We start from the raw sequence: 23,193 nt of genomic DNA on the forward strand, positions 1-23,193 counted from the left end.
TTGACGAAGGAAACAGAGAAAGAAGGAAGGAAGGGAAAGCTGGAACTTCCATGGTAGACAGACAGTGGAGGGCCAGTGAATCATCTAAATATCGGAGAGAGGGAAGTGCTACAGTCGGTTACCTTGCAGCTATCAACACTGCCGGACACTTTCTCGGCCAAGACAGTCTAGCACTGCCAGCAGCAATCTTAGTCCTTTAGCTCCCGTTATCCTCGCAACGTCTCATTCGAGTAGTAGAAGCCGAGACCCCTATATCACCAACCTCCATATCTAGGTCCTCGGCCCACGCTCTGTACCACCCCAAAGCCGCTCCCTCCCCGTAGACGAGCCCATCACCTCGCGCCGACCATTACACAGCCTCTTGTAATCGGGTCGTTTTTCTCGCCTACAGCTCCAGCCAGGGACAAACACGGGAACCTGCAACTGCGACGTAACAATGCATGAATATCCAATCCACGTCTCTGGTAGCAACAAACAACTACGGCACATCGGGTATTCCATGTTGAAAAGACAGACACAGGAGGAGGACCTGTACTCGACCTGGGTCATGAGATTGGCTCACAAGACCATGAGGATGAGTAACGATACTACTAACCGACCTACCTACCTAGAGAGTTAGACATGGACGTGGAACAGATAGAGACACGAAAAGGCACGATATAATGCTTCGTTACTCGCGGATCCGTTGACTAATGTATCTAAGCGACACGACCCGTGGAACAGGACCGACATGTCCGTATTACCCTGTCTTGACTTCACCAAACATCTCATATTTTGATCCCGTTCATCATTCAGTGGCGAGAAATTCATATGTCCATTTTCATGGTATTCTACCTCATATGGTAGGTAAAGTCAGAGTCAGATATTCTATTGTTCGTCATCTGACCCGGTATCAATCAAGCAATCAAGATGTGTATCAACAACCAGCTTCGCCTTCTTCCTTTTCGTTATAAGAAAGCCAAGATCAAAAGTCAATACGCCATCGTCTATAGTTCGTCGTGAGTCTGCTTCTTCTCTCCCTCGCTCTTCTTCTCATTCTTCGCGTTCTCCTTTTTCATATCATTGAGCAACTTCTCGAGCTGTTCCTTATCGATCTCACCGTCCTTCATGAAGTCCTCAGCGTTAAGCTGCACTGTCTCTTGTGATGCCTCTCCGCTTGTTGTCTTGCTCTTCTTGCTCTTCTTCTTGGCCTCCTTGGCAGCCTTCTTGGCTTGCCGGTTCTTCTCCTCCACCTTTCGGGCACCCTTGAGGGCAGCCTCAACGCTGGCTTTCTCAAGCTTGTCACGCTTGGTCTTGAGGTCCTTGATAAGGAGAACAGGATCGGCAGTGGCAGCAAGCTTAGACTGCTTGGCCTCGAGGTTATTCAGCCAGTCCAGAGTAGCCTTGTGAAGATCAATGACTTCCTTGAGGTCCTCCAAAGTGTACAGAGGAGGAATAGGTCCCTTCTCTTTGATGACTTGCTCCATCTTGCGGGCCTCCGCAACCGCGGGATCTTCGTCTTCTAGTCCGTCAAAGTCACCCGTGGCCTTCTCTTGCGCAGCCTCTGTGCTGGAAGACTCAATTGATGAAGATGCGGAGGCGGACTCAGAGGCGGACTCAGAGGCGGACTTGTGCCAGCTCTCATGCTCGGCAATCTGCCCCTTGATCTTCTCAACAAATCCATGGGTGTTCTCCAGAGTCTGCTTTAGTGCAGTAAGGTATTCAGGTCGCTTCTCAGTCTCTTCAACTCTCTTCTGAATGGGTGTGACCAGGTCCTTGAGAACCTTGAGCTTGGACTTGAGGACATCCTTGGTAGCCTCTGCACCATCAGCATAGAGCCAGTCACTTGTCTCGCTGGCAAGTTCTGCCAACTTGGTCCTCTCCTTCTCAGTAGAAGCCGCAATAAAGGCATCCCCTTCGAGGAGATCCCTAATCTTGTAGGTGAATGCCTCGAGCTGGTTGAGAGCCTCCTCTCGCTGTAGGCGCGCCTTGTCAGAGGTAGCAAAGGCCTTGAGACGGTCCTTAGACTTGGAGATCTCGGCTGGTGTAAGGGCAGGAATACCGCGGTTCTCAAAGGTGATCTCAACAGGGATACCGACAATCTCTCGCTTCTTGGCCTCAGGCTTGACCTCCTCAGTGCTTCCAGAAGCGGCAGAGCCGGCTGATGAAGCGGTAGCAGGTTCAGGAGAGGCAGTGGAAGAAGAAGACTTGTCATCCTTCATCTCTTCCTCAGAGCCTTCACCCTCCTTGAGAGGCTTCTGATCCTTCTTGCCAAAGCCAAATAAGTTCTTGACACCATCTACGAGGCCTTCCTTAACATCGGCCTCGCACTCAACAGCGGCCTTGGCAACCTCAACTTCACCGTTCTCCCCGCTAAGCTTGACACCAAGCTTGAAGCGAATCTCAGACTCAACGCAAGAGGGGTACTTCTGCTTGATAGCAGCGATAGTGGCAGTCAAGTTCTTGGTAGTCAGAGTCTTGACATCCTTCTCATCAGAGCCGGTTTGCTGGTAGAAAGTAGCAGTGAAGTCCTTCTCGTTGGTGAATGTAAGCTCCTTAGGGGCAGCGCCTTGTGGGGAGACGGCAGACCAGAGTCGCTGGTGCTGAGTCTTTCCCTCCTTGGTCTCCCACTTCACACCAGAGGGGTAGAAGCCACCCTCAGCAATTCTGATCTCCTTGACACGGAAGCTGGGGCTGAGCTCAGCAGCGCGGAAGCCAGCACCGAAAACGGCGGCCTCATCAGAGTTGACGTTGGATCGAATTTTCTCAGGAGAGCCAGAGACCTTCTCAAGGACCTTTTGGACGAAAGGAGTGCGAGAAGCACCACCGTGGAGGATGATAGAGTCGATGTCAATGATGTCGAGGTTAGCGGCCTTCAGGGCATCGTTGATGACAACAGTGATTCTCTCAGCATGCTCAGCAGCCATCTCCTCGAACTGGGTGCGGGTAATCTTGTATCGGAAGTCGATGTCCTCGTACAAGCCCTCGAAGCTAGCCCCCGTGTTCTGGTTGGCACTCAAGACATGGCGAACCTTTTCGACTTGGTTGGTAAGCTTCGCAATGGCGCGGCCGTGGGACTTGACGCTCTCAGCAGCGACAGAGGCCCTCTGGGCGGCCTTGGACTCGACAAATTGCTTGACCATATCATCTAGAATGAGGTAGTTGAGGGAGTCACCGCCAAGAGTGCGGTCCCAGCCAGCGCCGAGGACGTGAACCTCCTGAACCGTCTTGTTGAACTTGCCGATATCCTTGATAGATCGGCCTTGGAACTTCAAGACGGTGGCCTTGGTGGAGCCAGCGCCCATGTCGAAAATGATGTTGTACTCGGGCTTAGATCCATTGCTGACATTGGGGAACTCACGGGTAGTAGCGTAGTTCAGACCAACGGCCAGGCCATCGCTGAGAAGTCCCAGGACCTTAAGACCAGCAAGCTCAGCAGCAGTCTGAAGAGCCCGCTTCTCATCGGCGGTGTAGAAAGGAGGAACAGTCAGGACAATGGAGCGGACGATACTTCCATCACCAGCGGCCACCTCAGCGTTCTTCTGGATGCTCTGCAGCTCCATAGCGAGCAGCTCCTCAACCATCCAGGCTTCCACATCGTCAGTAAAAGACTTGCTCTTGAATGCGGCGGTGCCTCGTGTAGGGTGGGACTGCAATTGCAGCGCAGGGTGTCGGGCAGCGTACTCCTGAACCACAGAATCTTGAGTGGTCAGGCCTAGGATGGTCTTGAGGTTCGGGTAGACGTCGCTAGGGAATCGAGAGGCGAGAGCCATGGCGTCGGCACCATAGGCCCTCTCGGGGTATTCGCCCTTCTGGGGTCCATTTCTGGAGGGCTTGAAGACGACCGCTGAGGTTTCTTTTCGTCGGGAGTCCTTTGTTAGGACGATTTCTAAAGGAATTCCAGGCTTGACAAGAGTGGCCTTGATGTACTCGGTACCAAGGTCGACACCCAAGACAGCTGAGATTGCGAAGACATTTGTGGCGAAGAGGAAGATTGTCGCCAAAAGCGTCATGAGCGGCGAGACTCGAGATGCCATGATGGTGGTTTTGGTGGGGTGCGCTCAGTTGCGCACACCAATTCGTAGAGAGTATGTCTTTTTTTTTTTTTCTAACAACGAGGAGCGTTGCCTCTTGAGAAAAGAAAGCAAAAAGACGATGTCGTCTATGGGCAGGAAAATAAAAAGCCCGGAGAAACTCTTGTATTTGTATATATAAGTTGAAGAAGAGAGAGCGGACTAGACGATGTGGCCAGAATGGAGACCTCTTCCAATGGGGGGAGCAAGAAGCCACGATGGCTGTTACAGTAGAAGCTAGGTAAGTTAGTGGAAGCGTCCAGCCACTCACGGAAAGAGGACAGCTAACAATAGGTATTATAGCGGCGGTGACGTTTAGTTCCTATGCAAGGCTGAGAGACAGATAAGGCTCAAAACTCGAGATTATTGGAGCGATAAGAATTTACGGTGGAACTTTCGAGTCAAGGGCCTCGCTCTAGCATCAAGTTTGCTTGACACATCGGCCCCAGCTACCGACGACCGAATAGTGACAAGTGGCCTATTTGGTCTCAGAAGTTCATGATGTTTGGTAATTAGGCTATAACTTATGATGGCGTGGAGGTAATCTTGGGTAATTTCATGATCATACTGAGTCGACTCAATTGTACAGTATGATTTGGGGATAAGAGTTGAACTATGATATAGACATAGTTGTCCAGATGTATGGACGTTTCTCTAACTGCTATGCAGACGAGACATGTTTCTTGGTGTTTGATATATCATCTCATAGAGTGTCAGGTCTACTCCACACCTGAACGCAATGTTCAGTCGAGTCTCATTATGGCCTTAAGGTATCATGAGATTGAACGCACGTGGCCATTGCTCTTCTGTGAACAAAATGTGGTTGATTTATCTACCAATAAAATGGCATTCTGAGCTCCCCACATTCTCCAAGACCCCTGTCAACCCTATGACGGCACACTTTCGAGCTCTAGCTTCGACCCTCAGCCTTGTCATGAGGCAACATAACATGTACAGCACCATATAATGAGACAATGCTCTTGACGTAGTATGTAGCTCCGATCTTCGTGATACTACTCGAACCATGCTATGCCCAATGGCTCAGTTTGCAATATTCATATGACTTTTAATCATGCCACACATCAAACACATCTGGCGGGTATCCCATTCACATTATTTACCTACTGCCTAATCCCCGGAAGGCCTATTTTGTTACAAAGGTACAGAGAACTCCAACCGACACCGTGGCCAGATGTATATCCGAGTCCCAAAATCATCAAAACCCCAAAATGCAAAGTCCTCAAGTCCACCGTCCCTCCCCTGGCTAATCGCCCTAGATAGAAATCTTGACTTGTAAACGCCGTCATCTCATGGTGTACATTTGCCCCCGGGAAAAAGAAGGAGATTCATAAGTCTGTGTGTTTTACCGATGCCATATGTCGAGGTGCTTAGGCCTCTTCGCCACGTCGTCCGCCTCGACCAGCACCACCACGACCGCGGCCGCGGCCACGACCATCACCGCGGAATCCACCTCGGCCACGGTGCTCGCCTCGTCCGCGACCTCGGTGGTTGCCACCCTCGTTACGGGGACCCTTTCGCTGCACCTGGTGGAATCCATCGTTGGGATCAGCGGGGGCAGTGGTCTGATTTCTTAGCATCTGATCGAATATTATCGAATGAATAATCAACTTACCTCCGGGTGGTCATCGGCCCAGGAGTGGGTGTTGGCGACGCGAGTAGGAGCAGCAGCATCGGCCTCAACAGCCTCGGCAGGCTTCACATCAACCCATTCCTGTGAAGTGGACATATCGTTACTCGTGTCCCAATGGCTTTCGGCGACGGCATTGGCAGCGTCATCAGCAACACTGGCGTTGGCCAGGCCGTTGGAGATGGAAGAGGGCTCAGTGACAATGGGAGCAGCGGTGTCGCCAGCCTCAATCTCAGTAGCGGCAGCGTGCGCAATAGTAGGATCGGTAGCAACATCCTTAACATGCTCGACCTCACCCTCGGCAGGCTGGGGCTCGTCAAATTGAGTCTTGTACTCTTGAGCGAGGGCCTTGACCTTGGAGACTAAGTATTGTTAGGAGAGCCAAGTCTGGAGTCAAGCTGCCTTGGGATACTCACAAGAGGTCTGTAGCTGCTCGCCAGGCACGCTGAAAATCTGATCCTCGGAGCCGTTGACAAGCTTGAGCATGGACTGCACAGCATTTTCGTCACCAGAGTAGATAGCAAGAAGTACACCCTCGATAGCTTGACTCTCATCGGACTCGGGGTCTTGAGCTTCCTCGCGGCGGTAGGCAGCAAGTCGCAAGAATTGTGAGAGGACGAGGAGGTTATCATGGAGAGACTTGGTAGACTCAGCCTTGGCCTCTGCAACAGCATCGGCCTTGGCCTTCTCCAAGTTCTTCTCCCATTCTGCCTTGTCACTGGCGGCACGTGTGCGGTACTGCTCGTCAACCTTTTGGTATTGCACAAGTTGTTCCTCGTATTGCGCTAGCTGGGCCTGCAGAGCGGGCTTCTTGAGGATCTGGGCCTTCTGGTCGTTGTTGATGATTCGACACTCGACCAATTCATCAAGGGATTTGCCAGGGTTCTGGGCCAAGAGGGAGTCGGTCTTGGAAGCGTTGGTCTAACGGTAAAGTCAGTATGACGATGATCGACAGTTGGGCTGCAACAAGGTAAAAAGGCACGTACGATCTTCTTGTTCACATTTCGGATGTTCCTTTGTGGCCGTTAGCACTCTACCGTCTGTGAGCATTAAACTCAAGCTCCAAAAACATACTTTTGGATCTCCTTGATGTACGGGCTCTCGAAGCTGTCATCGCTGTTCTTATCGGCAGTGGCAGAGGCAACGCTGGGCGCAGGAGATTCGGTTCGCTCGAGGGCCTTGGTGGCCTTCTTCTTCGCGGACTTGGAAGGCTGAACAGCTTGAGCAGCCATCGCGGTAGGATGCAGAGATCGTGTGATTTGGTGGTAGAGCGTTTGCGCGCGGAGACGTTACGGCACTGTCAGCGACGTATGCGACAGGCTTACAGAGGATATAGTTCGTGGAGTATTTAAAAAAGTGAAAATACTAAATGCTAGAGGTGCGTTTAGAATGGTTTGCAGTAGAGAGAAGAGTTGGGTTTTGGGAGAAGCAGTTGGTGGAGAAGAGTAAGGCGAGGAGGTAGCTGAGCTGGAGCAGGAGAAGAATGGAGAAGTCCGAGTTAGGTTGTGGTACAACGAACCTTTGCCTGTCTGTGCCCACCAGCCAGTGCCATTGCCAGTGCCAGTACCAACACTAGGTACCTAACCTCAGTGTGCCCAGGCAACCCCCCTGCATTGACACTGTCATTGTTTCTGGCCGAGAATACGGGGTTGTCAATTGCTGTATACAGTTGCGGTCTAAAATGGTTTCACATTATGATGGGTTTTAGGCTGACTACAGTATTTTCTCTACCAAGACTCATCCATTGTTTGTCCTAATCTATGTTGTTTGTACGGACAGAGACGGATTCTTCTCTCGTTGGTCTGCATCATCGTCATGACAAGAAAAAGCCCCACCCAATCGTCGCATTCAGCTGAGATGAGGTTAGGTGGGTGGTCTCGTGCGCAAGCGCCATGTTCTTTCAAGGTCGTGATATCCTCTGCCTGGTCGCGAAATCCGTCAGGGGTAATCATACAGCGCCTCAACTCGCAACTCTGTAATGGCTGCCGTGTATGTGATACTGTTGTATCATGTCGAATGTCGCGTCTATGCCTCCCTGTATGGCTCTCAGAGGCGGCGCGGCTCTTGAGGATCGTAGCACTATTGTAAGTTCGGTGGGTTTTGTTGTTTGTCGCAGTTGTTCGTTTGCTCAACCCTTGAATTTGGTCAAGGTATCCTAGACATCATGGATCAGCAGATGCAGAGAGAAGATCCCTCACAAGACATACTCTCGTCATCTTCTTGACGCTCCTCGCAGAGAGACCTCGTTCGCCCGACTGTTTCGAGTGGATCGCCGCCTCTTTAATAAGACTTTTGATTTAGTTAGCTCAGGCTGTCGTGGTATAGATGGATTGGTCGGATTCGTACGCTTCCATGAATAGGACATAGTCGAGGAAGATCTAAGACAAGTAAGCATTGGCATCAATTGCGACTATGAGAAGGTCGAAACGTACAGTAACATCGGCATTCTTCTTTAGATTGTGGTTCGAATGAGCCTTGATGATCTTCTTGACCGTGGCTTTGGGGTATGGTTTCTTTCCGAGCGCCATGGTTGATGAGGAATGGTTGTTGTTTTGTTTTGTTTTGTTAGTTTACAGTGTTGACAATGCGCGTTCTACCGTTGCTACTCTGACCTCACTGATCTGAACTTCGGGAATAAGCCAATCGGCAGCGCCCGAGAAGTCTACAGTACAGTACAGTACAGTACGTACCTTGCCTTGAGCACACCCTCAAATCGAAGAAGCCCCTGGCTCCAGTGAGGGGTGTACAGTGCCAGGTCAACGGCCCAGAGCACGCACTGTAACCCACCTTGAGATTTGGGTTGATTGTGCGCAAGGCTCACAACCTTGAGATCTGTACAATAGCGATAGCATCTTCAGTCTCCCACCATGGCTTCATTAGTACAACGTCGTATGGTAAGTTGTCCTTTACCGCAGGTATGGTCCTAGTATATCTGACAGCTCTCTAGCTTTCAAAGGCGGACGAGGAGGCAGCGGACGAAGTTGAGGTTCGACGTGAGGACCAGGACAAGATCAACAGATTCAGTCGCCTGCACCAGCGAGAAATCCTGTTGGAGGAGGAACTGAGCACAAAAACCGTACGTCTACGAAATACAAGCATCGGATTGCCCCTTCAGGCCTCGCTGAACACCGACTGATCTAATATTGCTGTATAGAAGGAAAAGGAAGAGCTCGATGATTTGTCCACCGAACTTGAACTCGCCGATGAGGACGAAAAGATCCAGTACGAAAGCGAGATACCCCTCAAAGCGAAAATTCAATAGACTAACTTGGACACAGGTACAAGATTGGCGATGCCTTTTTCCATGTCTCGGTAGAGCAGGCTCAGGAGATGCTGGAGCAGGCAACAGAGAAGCTCGAGGAAGAGTCAACATCTTTGGAGGAAAAGCTATCATCTATCCGCGAGGAGATGACCAAGCTCAAGGTCGAGCTATATGCCAGATTCGGAAAGCAGATCAACCTAGAGACTTGAACAAAGAAAATCGAAGCCTGATACCCCCTCCAAAGAAGTCAGAAAAAAGCCACACCTATTTCAGTCAGCCGGAAGAATTCTTATCCAGCCTCTCGTGAATACAGCAATTCTTCTGCACATCACAACGTTTGTGGACAACCTTATTTGTAATCCCCATTGGGGGGGTCGCCGGTCACGCACTCCGGTATCGAGAGCCGGGTCAGCAACTCGCATGTCTAAAGAGAGCTCAGCTCCTTGGCCTTGTGTCGGGTTGCTATTCCCGGTGTATCGGTCACCAAGAACCACTTCGAGCAACCCCAACTTTGATGACCAAACAACACCGATTCGCTCGCTCGATGAGTTGATTGAAGCTAATGCGGGACCAACTGTTCAGACTATCGAGAATTGAGCTGTAGTACCCTGGGCCTGGGGACTAGTCTAGGGAATGATGATAACAAAGGTTCTCATGGCGCCCCGCGAACTCCCCTCACCTGGGAAGAGGCTCCCGCAGGTACTGTAGCTAGGGGAGGAAAGAAAACTCAAGGCCTGAACCCTAAGGGATAAAAATATCTAGGGAAATTTAGCCTAAGCTTAGGGGACTCTTTGCTAAGTTTATTTTGACACCTTATCTCAAGGTTCGGTGTTTTCTTGCCCCCCGAGGGTGTAGGTAGGTGTAGCTCCTCACTCCTCAAGCTGCCACACACCCGCCGCCTCCATCATCGGCGCCGCGAATCCCACCTTTTACCCACGAGTGCCCCATATTTTGAGGCCCGGCTCCGGATCTCTTGTTGTGGTAGTTATGGGGAATTGCCACACAGATGCCTCCCTCCATGCATTGAATTACGCCTTACAGTAGCCTGACTAACACCGCAAATACGATCAGGAAGAGGGAGGGCGTATGTAGCCGCTTAGCCCATGGATATGCAACACCCGGATCGGCCATTTTTTTGGAAGTCATGGGGGTGAAGAGCGCATGCAGAACTTATCCACTTCTTGTGCTTGTCTGGATTGTTCATTCTTTTCTTTTCAACATCACATAAACATAAACATAGCTGCTATTGCTGCTTTATACTCTTCTAATTGATTGTTTTCTCATGTGAATAGCTTCAGTGTCTCAGGACGCCCAGAAACCATGGCTGCAAGTGAATCCAGTGAGACAACACGGGAACCGTCACCATACCGTAAGTCCTTACTAATAGTCTTCTTCTTCTTATTCTTCTCCCCAAGACTTAACTGTTGTCCTCTGGAGTGAACTCGAGCTCATAATCTGTTAGGTGGGCGGAGAAGAAGTAGTTCATTCTCAGATCATATACATCATCTCGACGAAATCGAGGCTCAATCTCGGTATGAAGAAGAGACAGCGGACCGAGGTCTTGGCGCCCTTCACAACATTCGTTCGCGGACCCGGAGCCGCACAAACGAAGTCCTCGTCACTTGGGATGTAGACGATCCTGAGAACCCAGTAAATTGGTCAGATGTATGTCCTTCCTTTTCTCAAAAAAAAAAAAAAAAAAAAAAAAAAAAAAAAAAAAAAAAAAAAAAAGTCTTTATTGATTGTAGACGCCTATAACAGACAAAAAAGCAAATAGTTCTACTATGTACATCCGTTCTCGTCATCAACTCTACCATGGGCTCTGCCCTTCCAAGTATGGCCATTCCTGATATCACCAAAGACTTTGGCATCACTTCTGAAGAACAGAGTGTCTTACCTATCTCCGTTTACCTCATTGGATATGTCTTGGGCCCAGTTGTTTGGGGTCCTCTCAGCGAACATTATGGACGGAGACATCTAAGTCTGGTTACCTTTTGTCTCTTCACCGTCTTCACTATGGCTTGTGCTCTGGCTCCGACTTGGCCTGCTTTGTTGATCTTCCGCTTCTTCTGTGGAGCGTCTGCTAGTTCGCCCATTGCTATCGTGGCTGGTATCCTGGCAGATGTGTATAATGACCCGCGGACCAGAGGCAGAGCCTTTGCCATTTTCATGGTGGTGAGTATATACTGCCTGATAACCTTCAAAACTTCCTGCATGCATGGTATAGGCTGACCAGGCCATAGTGTACTACTGGCGGTCCCATCCTCTCTCCTATCCTATCTGGCTTCGCTGGCCCTAATATTGGTTGGCGCTGGGTCTTCTGGATTGCTCTTATCATCGCAGGCTCTACACTCGTCCTCATTATCTTTCTCCCCGAGACATACGGCCCGATTCTCCTCTCACGCCGCGCTCGAAAACTTCGCAAGCAAGATCCTTCGTCTCGTGCCATTGCTCCTCGAGACCTCGAGACAACAGATCTGAGACAGCTTCTCACTGTGGTCTTGACTCGCCCTCTTCGCATGATCATATCTGAGCCCATTGTGACAACCTCTTGCGCCTATCTCTCCCTTGTCTACTCCATATTCTACATGTCTTTCCAGGCGTTCCCAATCATCTTCCAAGACGTCTATGGCCTTTCACCAGGTGTTACTGGCCTCGCATATCTTCCAATATTTGGTGGTGCAGCTCTGACCCTTCCCATCTTCTGGGCATGGGATAACACACTTGCTCGTGCTACAGAGCGTAATGACCCGTGGGTCCAACGCGAAGAGTATCGTCGACTACCTCTAGCCTGTCTCGGTGGCCCCCTCTTCGTCGTCTCTCTCTTTTGGCTTGGCTGGTCCGCCCGCCCAGAGATTTCCTTCGCCGCCCCTATGTTTGCTGGTGTCTTGTTTGGGATGGGTTTCATGCTAATCTTCATGGCTATACTCAACTACATCACAGATGCATATGAGATCTTTGCTGCCTCTGCGAATGCTGCGGCCTCCACGACACGTTCTCTCTTTGCTGTTGTGCTACCACTTGCCACAAAACCCATGTTCCGTCAACTTCACATCAATGGTGCATGCTCTCTTCTCGGTGCCCTTAGTGCCCTCATGTGTTTCATTCCATTTGTTTTCATCTGGAAGGGTCCCAGTATCCGATCTCGCTCAAAGTTCTGCATCGCGCTACGCGAGCGAAAGGAGGAAATGCAGCGGAAAGAGGATGAGGCGAGAGCTAGAAAAGAGCGTTATGAGCTCAGAAGTGAAGAAAAGGAGAAGGAGAAGGAAGCTGTTTAATTACAGCACGGTCTCCTTATTGCTGGTGCTACCTCTGGCCATCATTCTACCCGCGTTTGGTCGGATTGCAGCATAACAGGGTACACGGGAAGGCTTGGGAAGTCGCACAAAGGCCTGGCAATGAGTCAAGACACCTGGTCTATTGACAAGGGAGCAGAATAACAACACTCGTATTAGAGATAGCATACGTAAAGCCTTTTACTTACAGCAGGCTAAAACGACAGAATGAATGTAATCCCATAGTTCGACCTTCGTTCACAAGTACATGGTGCTTGTCATGTCTCCCCCTTCATAGGATATCTAGCATTTTCACAAGTGTGCTTGCAGGCTAACATAGCCGTGGTAATAAATTGAGTTTCTTCTAAACAGACAGTTCCGGTTAAGTCGAGCCCTTTTCGGGCGTTCAAAGTCGGGCGTGGGGTTCCACGCCTTTGATACTGGTTGAGGAGTTGCTCGGGGGAGCGTTCTTACTACCCTCGGGAAGCTTTAGCTGTGTCTTCTGGCCTTTCACCTTATCGGATTCTGCTTCGGTGCTCGTCCTAGCTTCTCCGTCTTTGGCATCGTTTGAAAATCGACTCCTCGGCGTGACAAATATATCTGTTGCAGCAATGCTCTCTCTGACCACGCTTGGTGTAAGCGGGATTGTTGGGTCCTCGGCGACTTCGACAACGTCATCATGCTTCCAGTGTCGTTGACCAATTGCGTCTTGCATTAAAGCAACTACTCTATCACCCAAGCTCCTGGAAGACTGTGGCTTCGAGAGCTCCCTGCCCGGGACATGTAGGTGAAGCTCCCCCTTCATGTTGCTGATCTCTCTCCCCAGTGCTTGAAGCTCGGTATATCCAGATTCGGAAGGGCGAATCCCCATTTCGGGATATTCCAGATAAGCTGAACTTAAGGCAGCATGTCTTTTGAGATGATCTTGACTGACATGATGTCTAATACCTTTGGATGGGATGATCCGCCCCATCTTTGACTTGACCAGCTCACCAAATTTGGTTGAAAAAGACCGTGGTAGAGTGCGTGCACGCTGCTTTGCCTCATCAGGGGGCGCATCTGTGGCCCATCTAATCTGACCTTCGGACGTCATATGCTTTACCGCAAAATCTCTAGGATGCACCCGGTCTCTATCTGTCGCGTTCTTATTCCTTTCCTCTCTATTGTGGGACGGGAATCTGGACCAAGACTTTGGAGGCTCTGTGAGTCGTGTTAACCGCATGTCTCCTGCCGATTCCCCTAGCCTAGGCCGCATTGTAGTAACCCAGCGCTCAATCAGCCACTTTGAGTTCCCTGACGAGGACAGTTCTTCCGTTGTGGGAGTTAGTTGAGAGACCTCTCGTCCCGTATCCGACACACTCCTGGTGCGATTCCTGGCTGCTCCGGGTTTATTCAATGATCTGTTGGAGGACTGACTTCTCTGGCTCGGCTTTTTTGTGCTTAAATGGATACTGCCGCTGTGCCTTCTCTCAGCTTCAAGTCTGATGGCACGTTGCCACAGGTCTGTTGCACTCTCTCGGCGCTCTAATTCTGGCCTCTGGTACTCTTCAGTTGGCAGCTGGCTCATGTGAGGTCGAATGCTCAAGTTCGAACGACCCCTTGACCTGTCACTCGTTTCTCTTTCGTGCCCTCTTAATCTTTCCACAGGGACGAGTAGGTAATTTTGCCCTCCGGATGGCCCAGAAGAACCCCTTTTGTGTCGGAAGTCAATGCTATCAGACTTCGCCCTCAGGTGGCTCGGAATTGCCAGCTGGATCTTACTTCTGAAGGATTTATTGACAGTTGGTGGGAGCGAAGATTCGGAAAACTCCTCACGGAAACGGGTAACCACTCTTTTCTCCGGTTTCTTCAGTGCTAATGCTTCACTGAAACGTCGCCGAATGGACCCGAGCTCAGCCTCACGTTGCAGAAAGCTGGCAGATTCTGATTGAGCCAAGGAGGTCGTGTCTTGCAGAGCTTTCACTGGAAATTCAACGTGGTGGATGTTTCCATGAGACTGGGACTTTATCTGGGGCATGCCGATATTCACGCTCTTGGAGTTCTGGTCATTCGCATTTTCCCGATCTTGGGAAGAAGTATGGCTTCGCCCTTTCGCCATGTTAGCCGTCATTGCAAAGTGGTAGTTGGATATCACTTACATTTGAATGGGGATAACTCCATGCTATCCAGATCCTTGGGGTCAAGTTTATAAAGATTATGTTGCGATCGCATTGGACTAGGCTGTGACTTTGATGGGTCACTTGAAGACGTGTGGTCGGTAAATGAATTTATAAGGGCTGTTACAGTAGTTCCCCATGGTAACTCTCCAGATAAGCTTGATATTTCATGGCGATCATTCTTTGCCTTGAAATTGGCCGGAGAGTAAGTTTCCACCGTGTTGGGTATGTTAATGATAGTTGGTTCATGGGGTATATTAGGATTTCCATTTGCTGGTGTCTCTCGTGTCTCTTGAACACAGTCCCCCTCTGCACGTCGCAGTGAAGAAGTATTGTAATCAGTTAGTTTGGTGTCTTCAGTTGGTTCAAGTTCGTCTTCTTCGTCAAGGAAAAGAGTTGAGTTGTCTCTTGAGCGGAGGCCCTGGGCTATGAGCCATACGCCAAGAGCAGAATGCCCATCTCCTGAAGAAGCATGACGGCTGTTGAAGCTGCTGTCTGGTCCCAGAATACGGTCGAGACGCCCAGTGCCGTTTGACAGCTGGAAAGACTTCTGAGAATGTGTGAAGTCGCCGTCTTCACACGCTGAAACGTGCCTTTTGGGGTAAGAAGGGGAGACTCTTGGGTGCACATCATCTTGTCTCCATTCATCAGCGCCATGAATTAGTTCTGATGTCTGTGAAAATGCTTTTTGTGGTTTATTTTCACCTGGTTGAGAAACTCCACTGTCTTGATGCATGTCCTGATCGACCTGATCCGAGTTGAGTTGAGTAGAATGTCCATTGCGAGAAGACTTGCTGACTCCGAATTCAATGGCATCTCGGGGTCCAGAGTTAGGCAATGTCACATCAACGACTGAAGCTATACGCTGGATATTGTTCGTAGGCTTACTCTCAATCTGATCGTCCGACTCGTCCGACTTGAGTTCATCCTGAATCCTTTGATGCATGATGCGCTTCAATTCGGCTCTGCGTGCAATTTCCTCTTCACTGTTACCAACAGAGACATGAGATGGATGGTCTCCATTGCTACTATGTGAGATGGTGCGAATGAGCTTGTTGCGTACAGTATCAAGCGCAGTGCTAGACTTTTTTGTTGGTTGTGTTCGATCTTGATCTGAATCTGAATCGTCGTCGTCCACATACTGGCGTATGTTAGAGCCGCTCTCGAAAGAACTATGCCGCACTGGAATTGCCCAAGCCGTGTTTGGCAAACCTATGATGGACTGTCGATTCTTCTCGCTGGGTTCTTGATGTTCTTCCTCAGCAGGAGGAGCCAGAACAGGAATTGGCTGCAGAGCTACATCGTTTGCTATATATTCTGAGTTGTTCTTCCGGCGTTTTGGTATCTTGCAACAGCATAGGAGTTTTGAGGGGTTGAAGGAAGGCATTAGTGAAGGTCTAGAGGATAGGGGGATTCTTCCAAGAAACGACCAAAAAGTAGTAAAGGCGGTCACCAAAAGAAAGAAGTCATAAAGGTCGTCCAAAATGAAGAGTGTTGGTGGAACAGGAATATCTCTTCCTGAAAGGATCGAGTAGAAGCCTGGCAGTGTTTTGTTCCATTGAGGCCATCACGGCTTCCACATCTGTTCCTTCCAATTTGCCTACCTACATCTTGCCCATTTGGAAGGTGCAACGCACTCACCACGAGGTCAGCCTGGAGAGTCAATCCATGCTGCCACCCGTTGGAGGAGGAGGCGACCTACCCGTCCTTTCATCATGCTGTTTTAACTTTCTCAATCTGCATTGTTACTGCCTAGATCAGAAATAACACACCTAACCTAGAGCTGTACCCGATTTTATCTCTCCTGCTATGAGTCGCGTACATGGGCAGTGTAGAACAAGATTATCTTTAGAGAGGTCCATTGATTTTCTAGTAGATCCATTTTGTTGAAATTTTAGGAAGCTTACGGCAGTTTCCTTGATCTTGATCATCTTGGCTTGTCATACGTACTGCAAATACTATAAACTCCGAAAATTTCCGGTGTAAGCGCAATTTCTACAACATCACAGCAACACAACACGAGAGCACGTGGTCGGACTCCAGTACGATAGGCCGTTGCAAACCATGAGTAGGTAGATAAGTTAGACACCGACACCGTTGAACGAGAAATTAGGACACGTCCTCTTGTTGGAGGCTACGAATGGTCGATCTTCTCAACAAAGTGGATTGTAAAACGACGCCAAAGGCCGATCTGCGGCGAGGTAGAAATTGGCCTCAGCACTTCTTCCTGTTTCCTTTGCTCCATTGTAGCTCCTGAGAGAAGAGAAAATTGGTTGATGAGGTGATTGACATCCAAGCACGCAATTCGGGAGCCGAGCAAAGATTCATTGAGGCGTACTAGCCCCATTGTGCCCTGCGAGAACGGTGAATACCCCTGCCACAAGCTGCAAACTGCCCCTCCATTAGCGCCCACCGACAGCCCGTGAGCCGTGGAAAGGGCCCTGAAAATCCACTCCGGCAACCGCCTCCTCCGATTCAACCAACCACCTCGTACGCTAAGTACGAATACGTGAGATTCGAGGTGGATGTTGTTAGAGGCTCACGCCTGAGTTGTACAGTCCCGTAGCAGTGGCAGTGGCTAGAGTGGTAGAGTGGCCGTCAGTGGCAGGCAAGCTACTCCTACTTATCGGTGAAGTGGGTAGACGAAGGGTAAGATATCTGGAGTGCTCCGGAGCCAATCAAATCAGCGGCGTAGCTTTCCTCGACCACTTTTTTACCCCTCCCCCGCTTTCGGCCTGGCTTGGTTGGTGCCCTCTGATTTTTCGTCTGAGCAAGCTCAAAACATTCTTCTACTCTCGACTCCCAACTTTTCCTCTCTTCCCTTTTTCTTTCTTCTTCTTCATCTTACTCTTGCCCTTTGATCTATCTCGAAAAGGATCTTTCAATTGATCCAATTTGGCACAGACAAGGGCTCTTAACCACTTTGTACGTGAAGCTCTTCACACTTCTCCTGCCTTTCTCAACTCCCCGCCAGTCCAGTCCAGCCCTGCTCGATTTCCTCCGCCCCTCTCCCCGTTGCAACCCCCGCCTGCACCGTGCTCTCAACCAAAAATCCAAATTAAAAGACTAACTTGACAACAACAGTTATACCCAAATCAAGAATCAGAAGCAGTTGAATCAACCGCAAAGATGGTTCAGTCCGCTATCCTCGGTTTCCCCCGTATGGGTGTTAACCGTGACCTGAAGAAGGCCACCGAAGCTTGTCAGTCTCACGCAAAATCTCTGACTCGTGTCATCATCGACTAACCAAACTTTAGACTGGGGTGGAAAGATCTCTCAGTCCGACCTCCTCGCTGAGGCCAAGCGCCTCCGTCTTGCTCACTGGAAGATCCAGCAGGATGCCGGTGTCGACATCATCCCCAGCAACGACTTCGCCCTCTACGACCAGGTCCTCCACCAGATCCAGGACTTCGGTGTATGTATCTCCCTCACCTTCGAGTCATAGAACAGAATTTGCTGACCCACATCCTCTAGGCCGTTCCCGAGCGATACACCAAGGATGGTCTTGACCCTATTGACCAGTACTTCGCCATGGGCCGTGGTCACCAGAAGGAGGGTATCGATGTTCCCTCTCTGGAGATGGTTAAGTGGTTCGACTCCAATTACCACTACGTCAAGCCTACCCTCCAGGACAACCAGACCTTCAAGCTCACTGACAGCCCCAAGGCTGTTGCTGAGTTCAAGGAGGCTAAGGAGGCTGGCATCAACACCCGCCCCGTCCTCGTTGGTCCCGTCTCTTTCCTGCACCTTGGCAAGGCCGACCGTGGCCAGTCTGTCGAGCCCATCGACCTTCTTGAGAAGCTCCTCCCTGTCTATGAGCAGATCCTCACCCAGCTGAAGGAGGCTGGCGCCGAGACTGTCCAGATTGACGAGCCTGTCCTCGTCTTCGACCTTCCCCAGAAGACCAAGGATGCCTTCAAGCCCGCCTATGAGAAGTTCGCCAGCCTTGGTGACAAGATCCCCAAGATTGTCTTCACCACCTACTTCGGTGACATCGTCCACAACCTTGACCTCCTCCCCAAGGACGTCTATGGTGTCCACATCGACCTTGTCCGCAACCCCGAGCAGCTCGAGAAGGTTCTCGGTGCTCTCGGCTCCAACACCATCCTCTCTGCTGGTGTCGTCGACGGCCGCAACATCTGGAAGACCAACCTGAAGCGTGCTATCGAGACTGTTGAGACCGCTATCCAGAAGCTCGGCAAGGACCGTGTCATTGCTGCCACATCCAGCTCTCTCCTCCACACCCCTCACACTCTTGCCAGCGAGAAGAAGCTGGACCCCGAGATTGCCGACTGGTTCTCTTTCGCTACCGAGAAGGCTTCTGAGATTGCTCTCATTGCCAAGGCCGTCACTGAGGGCCCTGCCTCCGTCCGTGAGCAGCTTGAGGCTAACGCCAAGTCCATCAAGGCTCGTGCCGACTCTCCCCGAACCAACGACCCTCAGGTCAAGGAGCGCCAGTCCAAGGTCACACAGAAGGACTACGAGCGCAAGAGCGAGTTCACTACCCGTATCAGCCAGCAGCAGAAGAAGCTGAACCTTCCCCTCTTCCCCACTACCACTATTGGATCTTTCCCCCAGACCAAGGAGATCCGAGTTCAGCGAAACAAGTTCACCAAGGGTGAGATCACCGCTGAGGAGTACGACCGCTTCATTGAGAAGGAGATTGAGGAGAACATCAAGATCCAGGAGGAACTTGACCTCGATGTCTTCGTCCACGGTGAGCCTGAGCGTAACGACATGGTTCAGTTCTTCGGTGAGCGATTCCAGGGTTATGCTTTCACCACACACGCCTGGGTTCAGTCCTACGGTTCTCGATGCGTCCGACCTCCCATCATTGTCGGTGACATCTCTCGACCTCAGCCCATGACCGTCAAGGAGTCCAAGTACGCCGTCTCGGTCTCCAAGAAGCCCATGAAGGGTATGCTTACTGGACCCGTCACCTGCCTTCGATGGTCTTTCCCCCGTGACGACGTCCACCAGTCCGTCCAGGCTGAGCAGCTTGCCCTTGCCCTCCGTGACGAGGTCGTCGACCTCGAGAAGGCCGGCATCGACGTCATCCAGGTCGACGAGCCCGCTCTCCGTGAGGGTCTTCCCCTCCGCTCCGGTGAGGAGCGTGATGCCTACCTCAAGTGGGCCGTCCAGGCTTTCCGCCTCTCCACCGCCGGTGTTGAGGACGCCACTCAGATCCACTCTCACTTCTGTTACTCTGAGTTCCAGGACTTCTTCCACGCCATCGCTGCCCTCGATGCCGACGTTCTGTCCATTGAGAACAGCAAGTCTGATGCCAAGCTTCTCCGAGTCTTCGTCGATTCTGAGTACCCTCGCCACATCGGACCTGGTGTCTACGACATCCACTCTCCCCGTGTCCCCAGCGAGCAGGAGATTAAGGACCGCATCGAGGAGATGCTTCAATTCCTTAAGCCCGAGCAGCTCTGGATCGACCCTGACTGTGGTCTCAAGACCCGTCAGTGGAAGGAGACCAAGGAGGCGCTTGCCAACATGGTTAACGCCGCCAAGTACTTCCGTGCCAAGTACGCCAAATAAATGCCAACCTATAATTGTATAAGAGGTTGATGACGGTGATGAAGGCGTATGAGGATTGTGTTAATAGCATTTTTGTGGAGGCTGTTCTTCAAAACAGCTACGATTTCAACATCGGCGTTTGGGACTGGCCTAAAAAAAGGGACCAGATATGTTTGTGGTAAAATCCTAAAAGTTAACCTGTGGATTAGGATCTGGGTACGGCTGGTTTGGCGAGCATTCAACATTTGCATATACCCTCCCAATTGGGAGCAGATGAGGGTCTAAAATCAACAAATTGACCTATTTTTCATGATGATGATGAAACTTTTGTTCCTTGTCTACAATTGCTGTGACTGATTGCGATATGACCAAATGCAGGAGTGCTTGTGTAGGTAGGTATTGAAAATGATAGCCTCATGATTGGAGGAGTAACTAACTGCTTGTCCCCGTGTTTTGGTCTGATGGGGTGAGGTTCAAACTCATCACGTGCCCACGCGTGGATGAGCTATCGAACCCCACGTCACAACGCGCTTCTTTGTTATGCTTGTCTTTCAAGCGATAATGCCAATTTATGCTTGACGTTCTTCCAACATTGAGGATTCATACTTCACATGTGACCTCTGACGCAATGCGTCACTATTTATCAGGATGCCTCCAATTGTAATACTTGATTCTGACGACGAAGACGAGGATGAGAGCTTTTCTCCGCCCCCAAATATACAGGCACCATTCTCAATGGGACCAGCCGAGATTGAAGCTCAGACTGAAGCTACAAATGATTCTTCCGGAGGTGTAAGCCGTGCGACGACATCAACAAACCCGTCATTCTTTCAAAATATTTACAATGAGCAGAATGATGCAGCCCGTGGATATGTTCCAGAACCGACGGCTAGATCACATGATCAGGATCAACATTCAATCTCAAGCTCTGAGATGACAACGCCAGCACCTTTCAAAAGAACGGTGACGGGACTGATTGAACCATCCTCAGTGCCGTCCCCAAGAGATCAAGCAACGAAAAGAGGACAGACCAACGGAAACAGCCCAGATGAATGGACTCAAGCCTCAACACCAGGCAGAAGAAAGGCGCCGATGGCTGTTATGGACGACCTGTGGGATGTACCAAGTTCACCTGATGAACGTTCTGTCAAGCCTAAGATAAATCTCAAAGTCAAGAATTCGAAGGCTCAGTCTGATTCCACCTCTGACTCTCGTCACACGCAAGAGTCGGACAAACTAGGAAAAACACCAAGCTCAAAGTCTGGGCGATCTGATGGTTCACCTTCAGGCAAGAAGCGTAGAAAAGGCAATCATACAGAGCCTTCTTTCCAAGGCTCCAACGATGTCGACTTGGTTGCTATCCCTTTTAGCCATGAAAACGAAGGAGAATACCACGAATCCGAGCCAGCGCCAACACCCAGCATGCTCCCACCAACATTACCAGCCAATCAAGACGATTCTTTCTTCATTACAACAAACCCGCTTACTGAAGCCCAGAAGCTGGAGTACGAGAGCGTGCAATTGCCTTCTAGCGACAGCCAGCATTACCAACTCCCTCCGGTCCGTCAGTTTGAAATAAATCTTGCGTCAAGTGGAGATGCAACAAACATCAATACTCCCAGAAGTCATGCTCATTATCTCATGAGTACCGCCCCTCCTCCGCCTTCAAGTGTGATGGATCCAAACAGAGCAGCGATCGGACAAGCCACTGGAAACAGGTGGGATTCATCTCCTGACGTCATCTCCGCCATCGATTCGCCTCCCAAACAAAAAGCCACGAGACAGCTAGAGCAGATAAGGAATGGTGACTCACCCAAGCCTGCAATTGATAAGACAACGGATGAACAGCAACCAGAACAACCGGAGCTTCCAGCCATGCAAGAAGCATTTGATAATTATGAGCCTGACGAGGTGGCTAAGACAAAGAAGTCAAGGGGCCGGCCAAAGAAGAAGGTCATCGACAAGCCCACGACAATGACAGAGGCAACTACACCTCGACCGGAGGTTGTCACGCCTGTGACGAAAACCAAGAAGAAACGTGGGAGACCAAAAAAGTCAGATCAAACAGACAGAGAGGAGATTCCAAAAATTGATCCTTCGGCATCTACAAACGATGCCTCGCTATCTGAAGATGCTGTACGGCCAGAGAAAAAGGCCAAGATAGACATCGATGAGTCTGAAAGCAGAGATGAGCTAGCAAATGAAAGCGAGATGGAAACCTCACTGAAGAGCAAAAGTCGAGAAAGCTCTATACTGAAGGAATCCGATCCAAACATCTTTACCAAGTCTGTGTCCAGTTTGGGCGATGACACAGCGTCGAAAGCTTCGGATGCTGCAGCAGACGAGAAAGAGGAGAAGCCAGAGAAACCAACAATCACAAGCAGAAGCTCAACGCCCTCCAAGGGATTGTCAGCAATCATCAGCAAGCCTGTCTATCGAGTTGGATTGAGCAAAAAGTCGAGGATTGCGCCTTTGCTGAAGTGTTTGCGTAAGGAGTAAGGACTGTTGGCTTTTTGGGACTCAGCGGGGATGGTGGCTTGTCGATTGCACTTTTGGCGTTGTCTTGCTTTCGATATCCGTTGCTTAGGGAGGTGAAGTTATAGGTGATGGGCTAGAATGCCCGTCTTGATTAAGCATGGCGTTCTGGTAATCATGTTATTGAAATTAGGGTAATAGTAGCTAGGATCATGATGATAGACTACTTGCTTCTGCTTGCAATAGAATATACATATCGAAAGCACGTTTATTGTTACCTTGTAGCCAGCATAAACCAACAATCTATGCCTTCATTTGCGTTGCTTCTGTCATTAGCGAGGATATTCTGCCTTGAGCCCTAGAGCTCAAACAGAGCCCATCTATCACTTACCTCCCGTGCCTTGAGACTGATGAATCGGTATCAAACATCGGCCTTTTGTCTCTATCCAGTGAGCAAATTGTTGATCCAGCATAACATCTTTTGTTTGACGGCTATTGCTTGGTGTATACCTGAACAAACCGTCATTAGAACAAACGACTGACAGCATTACCACCAGAAAAAGCAATAAGAAGCGAGGACTAACAAACAAGAAGATCAAGCCAAAGATACTCATCAAACAGAGAGAAAAAGAAGGTGACTCGAAAAGTATAAACACCCCCAGACTCTCCCACCTCTGGATATCTTTTCCTCTCATCAACAACAACTTCACATATATACTTTACTCTAATTAACTCATAACTACTCTACACTCTACACTCTACAATCTATAAAAAAATACATAAACCCTCACAGAACCCTCTA

General features: G+C 50.0%; 8 protein-coding genes across 8 annotated transcripts; 4 read left to right on the forward strand and 4 right to left on the reverse strand.

The window, feature by feature from the left end:
- Positions 1-986: 986 nt before the first annotated feature.
- On the reverse strand, positions 987-4,016 carry J7337_009892 (uncharacterized protein; the record flags this gene model as incomplete). The annotated part of the gene is made up of 1 exon (XM_044827486.1): positions 987-4,016. One exon carries the CDS (start codon positions 4,014-4,016, stop codon positions 987-989), a length of 3,030 nt encoding a protein of 1,009 aa, XP_044678080.1.
- A 1,424-nt stretch (positions 4,017-5,440) lies between these two features.
- J7337_009893 (uncharacterized protein) lies at positions 5,441-6,932 on the reverse strand (the record flags this gene model as incomplete). Its single annotated transcript, XM_044827487.1, has 5 exons — positions 5,441-5,635; positions 5,686-6,062; positions 6,117-6,621; positions 6,687-6,714; positions 6,775-6,932. The coding sequence occupies 5 exons, from the start codon at positions 6,930-6,932 to the stop codon at positions 5,441-5,443; spliced, it is 1,263 nt and encodes a 420-aa protein (XP_044678081.1).
- Positions 6,933-8,006: 1,074 nt separating this feature from the next.
- Positions 8,007-8,228, reverse strand: J7337_009894 (uncharacterized protein; the record flags this gene model as incomplete). Its single annotated transcript, XM_044827488.1, has 2 exons — positions 8,007-8,078; positions 8,133-8,228. 2 exons carry the CDS (start codon positions 8,226-8,228, stop codon positions 8,007-8,009), a joined length of 168 nt encoding a protein of 55 aa, XP_044678082.1.
- A 339-nt stretch (positions 8,229-8,567) lies between these two features.
- On the forward strand, positions 8,568-9,171 carry J7337_009895 (uncharacterized protein; the record flags this gene model as incomplete). The annotated part of the gene is made up of 4 exons (XM_044827489.1): positions 8,568-8,594; positions 8,648-8,776; positions 8,855-8,922; positions 8,979-9,171. The coding sequence occupies 4 exons, from the start codon at positions 8,568-8,570 to the stop codon at positions 9,169-9,171; spliced, it is 417 nt and encodes a 138-aa protein (XP_044678083.1).
- Positions 9,172-10,777: 1,606 nt separating this feature from the next.
- On the forward strand, positions 10,778-12,240 carry J7337_009896 (uncharacterized protein; the record flags this gene model as incomplete). Its single annotated transcript, XM_044827490.1, has 2 exons — positions 10,778-11,137; positions 11,206-12,240. 2 exons carry the CDS (start codon positions 10,778-10,780, stop codon positions 12,238-12,240), a joined length of 1,395 nt encoding a protein of 464 aa, XP_044678084.1.
- A 1,712-nt stretch (positions 12,241-13,952) lies between these two features.
- On the reverse strand, positions 13,953-15,780 carry J7337_009897 (uncharacterized protein; the record flags this gene model as incomplete). The annotated part of the gene is given in 3 exon segments (XM_044827491.1): positions 13,953-13,987; positions 13,999-14,325; positions 14,376-15,780. 3 exon segments carry the CDS (start codon positions 15,778-15,780, stop codon positions 13,953-13,955), a joined length of 1,767 nt encoding a protein of 588 aa, XP_044678085.1.
- A 1,742-nt stretch (positions 15,781-17,522) lies between these two features.
- Positions 17,523-19,937, forward strand: MET26 (homocysteine methyltransferase Met26; the record flags this gene model as incomplete). Its single annotated transcript, XM_044827492.1, has 3 exons — positions 17,523-17,595; positions 17,651-17,808; positions 17,868-19,937. 3 exons carry the CDS (start codon positions 17,523-17,525, stop codon positions 19,935-19,937), a joined length of 2,301 nt encoding a protein of 766 aa, XP_044678086.1.
- A 627-nt stretch (positions 19,938-20,564) lies between these two features.
- Positions 20,565-22,415, forward strand: J7337_009899 (uncharacterized protein; the record flags this gene model as incomplete). The annotated part of the gene is made up of 2 exons (XM_044827493.1): positions 20,565-20,708; positions 20,769-22,415. 2 exons carry the CDS (start codon positions 20,565-20,567, stop codon positions 22,413-22,415), a joined length of 1,791 nt encoding a protein of 596 aa, XP_044678087.1.
- Positions 22,416-23,193: the final 778 nt, after the last annotated feature.

Source organism: Fusarium musae, chromosome 7 (assembly GCF_019915245.1).
Source record: "Fusarium musae strain F31 chromosome 7, whole genome shotgun sequence".
Classification (NCBI taxonomy): domain Eukaryota; kingdom Fungi; phylum Ascomycota; class Sordariomycetes; order Hypocreales; family Nectriaceae; genus Fusarium; species Fusarium musae.